The sequence below is a fragment of the Argopecten irradians genome, chromosome 16, assembly GCF_041381155.1.
Source record: "Argopecten irradians isolate NY chromosome 16, Ai_NY, whole genome shotgun sequence".
In the NCBI taxonomy this organism is placed as follows: domain Eukaryota; kingdom Metazoa; phylum Mollusca; class Bivalvia; order Pectinida; family Pectinidae; genus Argopecten; species Argopecten irradians.
This window is the reverse complement of record NC_091149.1, coordinates 13,166,507-13,175,430: the sequence shown is the minus strand read 5'-3', so window position 1 is coordinate 13,175,430 and position 8,924 is coordinate 13,166,507. Positions and strand designations below refer to the sequence as shown.

Genomic DNA, 8,924 nt, shown 5'->3' with positions numbered 1-8,924 from the left:
CGCGGGCCCCAAAACATTATCTTTGGGAACAGACGCCGTACTATTACCGCACCGCGTCCTTTTTATGCAAATGATATTTGACAAATTTTTGACCGGTGCTGTCCGATGTTGGAAAAAATAGTCAAATCCAGCGGTGTACTCCCGATTACCCACTATCTCCGGATGTCGGCCGATCATTGTGACCGTAGCATGAGTAGGCTTTAATGGCGTAGTCATACTTGCGGTTTTGCCATGGACCGTAGTAGACTGCAGTAGACCGTACTTTGACCATACGGTATGTCGTAGTAGGCAGTAGTAGACCGTATATCTCAGTAGCCGCAGTTAAGAACCTGTTTAATCTAGTGATTTTTGTATGCCTATAAATCACTTCTTAGGTGTACGTGAACAAAACCTTTGCTTTGGTCACAATGATCAGCCGATATCCGAAAATAGAGGGTAATCGGGAGTTCATCGCTGGTTTTTTGGCCATGTTTCCGATATCGGACAACACCGGTTAAAAATTGTCACACATCATTTACATAAAAAGGAGGTGGTGCGGTGATCGTACGGCGTCTGTTTCCAGGGAGAACTTTTTAGGGCCGACGAGGCAGTGAATACCGACCAAACTTCCGGCCGATTATCATATGATGTCAAGGCGATAACCACTTCATACATTTGTCTAAGCATATTTTGGGTTTCGGAAAATAACTTTCAGGATATTTTTCGTCCGTGTTACACTCGCCCTACGCACACCGAATTACAATGTACCATCTTGATGTTGACTTCCAGCCGTTGCCCCACCCCGGTTTTGTTTGTGGGACAATATGGAGGCCTATTATTTTGTGTAACGGAGATAATTATTTCCGTCGCTTTGATTGTTCAATTAAATTTCGCGTCGGAAAGCCAGACATCGTACGAATATCGCCCGGGTGACGTACGGACAACGAAAGCTAGTTGTACCAGACCCGGCCGAATGTCGGGCGGTGTGATTGCCGCTCAATTCCCGAATGGATATCGGATGATACTTAAACGATGTGTGAAGGATATGTGGCCGGTTGTGAAAAGCTACGGGACACCAGAGAAATTAATATTTTGGTCACAACCCCTTCCGATTAGGCTAAGGATGTATTCCTGGCATGATTTTAGCCATTTTGACCTGGTCCCCGGCTGGACAACGGACAACGGTGCCCGGTGCTATCAGGCACCATCGGGGAAGTGCCCGAAGAATTTTTACCTCGAAGTTAAAATCTCTCCGGTGCCCCATAGATTTTCATAATCGGCCACATATCCTTCCCATATCGTTTAATATCGTCCGATATCCGGCCGAGAATCGAGCGGGAATATTCGGTCGGGCCAGATAAAACTATCGTTCGTTGTCCGTAAGATACTCGGGCGATATTCGCAAAATGTTCCGTGAATAGGCCGGCTATCGCCCGGACATCATATAATAATCGGCCGATTAGCATTAGATTTTCGGTCGGTATTCACTGCCTCTCCGCCTACCAAAAAAATCTTTGAAAACAGACGCTATACGATTACCGCACGGCCTCATTTTTATGTAAATGATGTGTGACAAATTTCTTGACCGGTTTTCCCGATGTCGGAAAAATGGCCAGTCCAGCGTTGTACTCTCGATTACCCCCTATCCCCGGATACCGGCTGAACATTGTGACCATAGCATTAAACTTCGAGTTAAAGCACTTTGGACACCTCCTGAGAGCCCTGGCCATCGACCGTCTGTTGTCCGGTCGGAGACACGTGTCAAAATGGCTAAAAATCATGCCGTGAGTACATCTATTTAAGGATGAATGGTTACTTTGATACCATATCAACGGTTCTTTAAAGGACGGCCTTCCGGTTTTGCGATATGCTGAATTGCACTAGGAAGAAAGAAGGCGTAATATCAGGATGAAATTGGAAATCGCTGTTAGAGACAATTAATAGTAAAGAACAAATAAAAAAAAAACAATGAAAGTGTACAAATGCAAATTAGAATTAAGATAAAATTAATTGTAGTTTTTAATTAGCTAACATTTCATGTAGTTTTGCTATTGTGTACATGCATAATTATCTATTATTCATTTTTGGTTGTTTTTTTTTTTGTGTGTTTTTTTTTTTTTGTTTTTTTTTTTTTTTTTTTTGTTTGTTTGTTTGTTTTGTGTTCTTAATTAACATGTAAATAACAGCCTCTGACAACGCTTTTGCAGATATCAAATACTTTATAAACATTATTGAAATTATTTACTTTTAACATTTTATAAATTGTAGTTACATTCTAAGCAATATATTGCCCACAACAAAACTATAAGTTTCCTCTCTGTACATAAATTAAACGATTTGTATTTCTGTAACATAAAGTTTTGTTTTTAATGCCAAACATTTAATACATTGTACTTACCAGATGAAAGACAGAATATCACCATTCGTATAATGATCCCTACCTCCATCACATACAACAAATGTATTATAAACAAATATATAAAACTCTGTCTTCGGTATGCTTTAGCCTTAAATGTTGTGACGTCGTTGTTATTCAGGCTCTATCACTGTGATACAACTATATCCATCCTCCTTCAAATACCAACAATAAATGACAATGACTATCGAGGAGATATATATTTCTATAAATGTGACTTAATAATCAATAGTCAAACAAAGAAATAACCAACAAACCGCGTAACAGCACAACTAGAGTTACGGTATTTCGCTGTAGCATTCGTATAAAAATTCACGTCAAGTACCCAAACCGGGAATCCAGTCCGGATCTTCGGCGTTAAAATGTAAGGTTTTGCTTACTGGGATCTTAGAGGCAAGCCAAAAAGGGGTGTATTTGTCTATTAACATATATAAACTTTTCTCTAAACCTAAGCATTGAATAGCACTCAAATTGCATTGGTAATGTTTTCTATTGCGCATGGACGTAAAATTGCACAAATGAAGGAATGGCCTACACGAGCATGAAGGGCGGTGCTAAAAGGAGTAATTTTGACCAATCACATATTCACAGCTGTTTCTCAGAAACTGAGCATTGAATAACAATCATTATCAGTTTGGTATGGGGATTAATTATTGTACAACTGGTATGGCTGCCACATGGTGGCCTGCGTGGCATGGTCAAAAGGGGTTTATTTTGACTATCTACATGTATACAAACAACGTCTTGTGTGTAACTAAGTATGCAAAAATGAATTTATACTTATGAGGTGGGGATTTTAATTGTACAAATTGTTGGTTTGTTCTCCCCTTGAGCCTGATGAATGGCGCCAAAAGTGGTAATTTTGGTTTTATTCATATGATTTAAGTTGTCTTTGAAACTGAGAAATGAATATCCAGGTACTTCGCCCATCTAGTTGCATATGCAACTATTGTAATATAATCTGCAGCGTTCTCAATTTGCTGGAAATCCATTGTGACGTCATACCTTGACGTTAGACTTGACGTTAAGATTTTATGACGTTTGATGAGTTTTTCAATATACTTAAAAAAAATGTAGGTTGTTGTAGTTATATAATTAAAGTATCCGACATATTTTTATTCCCCTTAAATGATGCCTCATTTAGTAGTTGCTTCCTCACATGAAGCGCAGATTTGGAAAAAAATAGCATAAAATATTTCAATTTTGCTTGAAACAAACATTTTCATTGGCTTAGAAATTTTAGAAATTTGCTTTATCAGCCCATAAAGGAAAAAATTGTGTCGTCATTTATGTCGTCGCTTTTGATTGGCTAAAATAACGGCGTAATTATTTCACAGAAAAAAGAGTCCCAAAATTAATTAAGAATTTTGAAGAGATTATCTTTAGGAAAATAAATTATGAGGCTTGATTTGAATATTTTTTTTTGTGTTATGGAAATATAACACACAAATCTGAGTTTACTGTAATCATGAACCGCTAAGCTTAGATTTTTTGTTTTATATCTCGATAACCTAAAAAAAAAATCTAATCAAGTTAATACCTAACAAATCGAAACTAATATTTTCATGTCAGTGAAAAAAACCACATAAGTTTCCACCATAAAACTTTATAATTAAGTACAATTAATTCGTTAGGTTCATAATATTTCAATATTTTTTCATCTTCTCGAATGCATGTTGTACGTATGCTATAGATTCGTTCTAACCTGTTTATTCCGCATTGTACGATGTAACTATTATATTACACCGCATATCACCAATATGCGAAGTCATGTCAAATCTCGGATAATTGCACGACCTACTTTCCAGCCCATGCCCTACAAATATACTGTATTATATGGAATAGACTAGCCATCAGACCCTAAGTTGTTGATGAGGCTTACTCAGGAGAGTTATAATATTTGTTTATCCCTCCCTAGACAGCCCACCAGGCCCTAAGTTGTTGATAAGAATTTCTCAGAAGAATAATCATTCTAGAATGGCCACCAGACCCTTAGTTGTTGATAAGATTTTCTCAACAGATTCATAATACTAGATTATTTCCCTCTAGACTGGCCATCAGACCCTTATTTGTTGATAAGAATTTCTCAGCAGAGTTATAATACTAGATTATCTCCCCCTAGTTTGTAACTACTTGAATCAGACATGTAGGAGAGTCAAAAATAATTAGATGTTGTTGATATTTTTATTATTAAGAGACAGATGGGAAGTCTTGAGCCGTACAAACAAAAATACTAATGCAAAAAAAGTTATACGTGTCCACATACTTGCATATGGTATAAAAATGTATTACTCATTTGAAACAGCTTACTACGTAATTAATATTATATACATTATTAATTTGTTCGGCAAGAATTCGTTGATCACGGATGAGCTTACAGTATCTGTAGATATTTAAAATATGCATTCATAATAACTTAGAATTAAAATTACAATGGCTATATGGATACGAGTACAAAGGCGTGCGAAATGAAACTAAATTTACAAATGGTCGCTGATGTGAATGTTAATCACGTTCTCTATGTAAATTGGACACTCAACCGATTATTATGCCAGTAAGTGTACATGGGGAAACCATGTACTCTCGCGAAAATTATTCATCAATATCATGGTGATTTTTATAGTTTATACTAATATAAAGACGTTTGAGTTTATATAACAGTTGCTTCTTTTTAGATAACTTGTTTTAAAGAAAGAATATATGGAGATAATGTATTTAGGAAAGAAGATATGTTTGAAATATCATAAAGCATATTCAACATTTAAACTGTAGATTATAATCTACAAGCAATAACACCAGTGAAAGTTAAAAACAGAAAGAAAACAAAACAAAAAACAATAAATTATAAAAATGCAGCATGCGGGTAAGCAAGGCAACAATTTGTAACATGACAATGTTTAAAGAAAAACAATTGAACTAAAATGAAGCAGCACAAATTATCACAGAGTATCACAGAAAAGATAATAGGTTAAAATTCAGGTTAATAATGAAACCTGTTATATCAAAATTGCATTGTTAACGAAAATATAAAAATGTATTGTACTTATATTCTAATATAGCAAAGTTTACAATTCGATATAAACACTACACACCACAGATAGGGCAGTTGTGCATGAAGCCCCTCAATTATGTAAATGAGATCAATATATACAGATTATTTTTTCGAAGTGTTTCGAAACATCATTTTAACATATAATGGACAAAAAATACATGAAGTCTATATGATCAACTCCAAAGCCGTTTTCAAACGAGTTTGTACTTAATTCACCATGATAGGCTCCAGTGAACGTATTATGTGTCTGTTCTCAGAGACATCTCTAAATAACCAGCACTGTCTGGCGACGATGGCTAAAAAGCCTAATGATATCACAGGTAATCAGCAAAACGAAAGGTAACGCTAGGAACACAGCTCCGGCCATACCGATCACTCTAGAGGAAGGACGATTGTCTGTTGCGCTTGTCTTCTTACGAATGGTAGCTGTATGTGGAAATATTAAGGTATAATTCATATTTATATTTTCTACATTTAATGACCGCACATCAAAAAACAAAAATCAAAAATACATAAAGTGCAGATACAATGTTGTATAAAAACATGTCTTCAGGACTAAAGGGATTGAAATTCGTAATGAAGTAAGAACGGTATGAAGCTAGTATATAATAATCTAAAATAAAAGGCCAAAATAAAGTAAAATGAAAAATCATTTCTATGGAATATATATTCAGTCACTAAAGGACCTTCTTCAGTCAAAAATAACACTAATCTCGAATCAAATTTCGAATTAAATTCGATAAAAAAATATTTTGAAAATAAAAAAATAAGAAGGTCTGGTGATTTTTTATTTTTTTTTAATACCTTAATTGTTTATAAGGATAAGTTGACAAATTAATTGAAAGTGATTACTCATAAAAAGAGAAATTATCCACAATATAAAGATTTATATAATTACATACACGAGAGCGTAGATTTGTTCACTGAGAGTTGTGACTGGAGCTCCGTGACGATGGTCTGAAGTTGAGAAGTGGTTAAATTAACCATCGGCTTCCTTAGGATGCACCTACAATTTTGCTGAGCTGCAAACGGAGGAGAAAAGCATTCACTGTAAACTAACATCATTTCGATTTATTATAGCAATCCAAATAAATTCACGAAAGGTCACATTCGCGTATTTCAACATTTCACAATTCTCTCACAATTAGATTCAAATATATTTCCATTCAATCTGAAATTCACAAAATCTTTTCCCCGCGAAAATGTTTTGAAACGAAAACCGCGGAAGTAAGTATCCGCAAAAGGAAGTTGTTTCACATTATATGAAACTTTAAATATCAAATATACGGATGAAAAACATTTCGCTTTTGTGATGAAGGTATTACTTTACGTTATGCTATTAAAATTTTTAATATCTAGTAAAATGTACAATTTGACCCACTTCGTTGGTGCAGTTGAACAGAACTAATAATAAATCGAAGGTTGGTTTGCATCGAAGTCAACAATATAGCTTATTGTTACAAGAAAAAATTGGTCAAAACATGTGATACATAGTTTGGCGGAATGTTAGACTATTTCATATTATAGGGATATTTTACCCAAGGATCATAAAAGGTTTTAATCTTGTGATCCCGAGGGTAGAATATCCCTATTCTTCATATGAAATAATATTTCTTTCTCATGCCTTGAAATTTTATTGCAATTTTACAACTATGATATGCCGCCATTTTGAAATAATTTTGAAAATGTCACTGCAAGTCTATTATCCATACGTGTAGAATGGGTAACCGTTATTTATTTAATATCGGAACAAATGTTGGAACGTACCAACACAAAATCCAAAGTGGTGTGCGGTACCCATGCGGTTTGATTGTCGCTATGTTACCCTTTCACCCCTGAGGACACATTTGAACTCTTCTACTTCAAAGCCTAGAGCAGTTTATTATGAATATCCAGGGGCGGATGAGCTCAACAACGCAAATCATCAGTACATTACATCAAAAGACTGTGTCTCACCTGATGGATCTGTTGTTCCAAAAGTTGAATCGCATTCACCAGTGGTAGTGGTGGACAGACTGGTAGAGGTCGCTGTAGTTGTCGGTACGGTGGTAGTGGTTGGTGAAGTGGAAGTTGTTGCAACGGTAGTTGTCGGTAAACAGTTGTCCAAATAGCCTGCAAAATGTGAAACAAGGAACCTTACTAATTGTAATTTGTGATATTTGTAATTTAGTCAAATGGTAGTCATGTGAATGCATTTCACTGTAAATTAATATGTAGTTCATAACGGATAACAGTTTGGGCGGAAAACGGCAACAGGTAGATTTGGGTTTCGAGAGATAAAGTTTAAGTTTCATCTAATATGACTAATTTGTAGTTGTCTTTTACAGTTTTAATTTACATTTTGTGTATCGACGAAGCCAATTATGATCAAAACGAACGGTTTTTAAATCAAACTCAACGAATTACCTTGTATTAGATATTGAATTGAGCTATAACGCCGTCTATTAGAGTGATTATTCACAAGTGACATCCAATTTTTTCCGTGAAAGATGCTCAACCGCTGGCAAACGGTATTTTAACTACCAAAACAGGAGCAGATGATTTGGTATTTTTCTTTAGTTACAAAGGTTACTTAATTTTCACCATTACCACCATTGTAAGTTTGAGCTTCTAATTTTACTTCAATATAAAATATCAAAAATAATTAATTGCATCCCGAACAAATTCTGTGGTACTATGTCGTATGGAATGAAGTACTGTTTCACATGCACAAAAAGCAAAATAAATTATTTTATATTTTTGCTGTGTTAATTACACATATTTATACACGAAATGAACACCAATTGTTGTTCAAGTGATGAGTATCATTTATGATCTGTCAGCGATGGAGCATCTTTAATATGTTCTTTTTGGTAATTCATTACAAAAGTGAAACTGATAAGGTCGATTATTTTATCTTGAAATTAGGTCTCGAAATAAAGAATCGCAAATTCAATAACTGTATATTTCGAATTTTACCACATTATTTGTACAAAAGTATGAAATAGATTTTGCTTTGCGGTATTGATTCAAAGCGATGTTGAATAAAACTAATGGATGACATGGCAATACAGCGTATAGTTCAACTGTATAAAATCATAATTTTAAGAGGATGGCGACAGGGAATATGTAACAATATCTTCCTAAATAATTTGTCCCGTGGTAATTAAAACAGATCTTAGTTCAATTGAATGATAGTTTACCTGTACTTATCAGTTGTAGTGTTACGGAGAGAGCAGAATGCATCCAACAGTCGAAGGTCAATACCCTACATGTATCTTCATGTGTGAATACAAACTGTAACAAAAAGAACTTCGTCAAACTTCGCTTTCGGAAACTTATATTATACTTATGAACACGATGTGGTTAAAGACACACTTAACAATATTAATATAACTTTTTTTAATTGCGTTCATTCTTTAATAATTATCAGTAACATTGATCGAGAAGCAATCCAATTGTTGTTTTGTTTGATTACTTAAAAACACCATGGTCATG

General features: G+C 34.9%; 1 protein-coding gene across 1 annotated transcript; it reads right to left on the bottom strand.

Annotated features, from left to right (window-relative positions):
• Positions 1–5,119: 5,119 nt before the first annotated feature.
• Positions 5,120–8,719, bottom strand: LOC138311195 (transcription initiation factor TFIID subunit 12-like). Its single transcript, XM_069252675.1, has 4 exons — positions 8,630–8,719; positions 7,404–7,559; positions 6,350–6,469; positions 5,120–5,873 (listed from the first exon to the last, which is right to left on the bottom strand). Exons 1-4 carry the CDS (start codon positions 8,670–8,672, stop codon positions 5,713–5,715), a joined length of 480 nt encoding a protein of 159 aa, XP_069108776.1. The 5' UTR covers positions 8,673–8,719; the 3' UTR covers positions 5,120–5,712.
• Between the last annotated feature and the right edge of the window lie 205 nt (positions 8,720–8,924).

Excerpts from the sequence above, each read along its gene's own strand:
- LOC138311195 (XM_069252675.1), bottom strand. The coding sequence starts at position 8,672 with ATGCATTCTGCTCTCTCCGTAACACTACAACTGATAAGTACAG. Across the intron at positions 7,560-8,629 it reads ACTACAACTGATAAGTACAG|GCTATTTGGACAACTGTTTA; the intron begins GTAAACTATCAT and ends CACATTTTGCAG. Across the intron at positions 5,874-6,349 it reads GAACAAATCTACGCTCTCGT|CTACCATTCGTAAGAAGACA; the intron begins GTATGTAATTAT and ends TTCCACATACAG.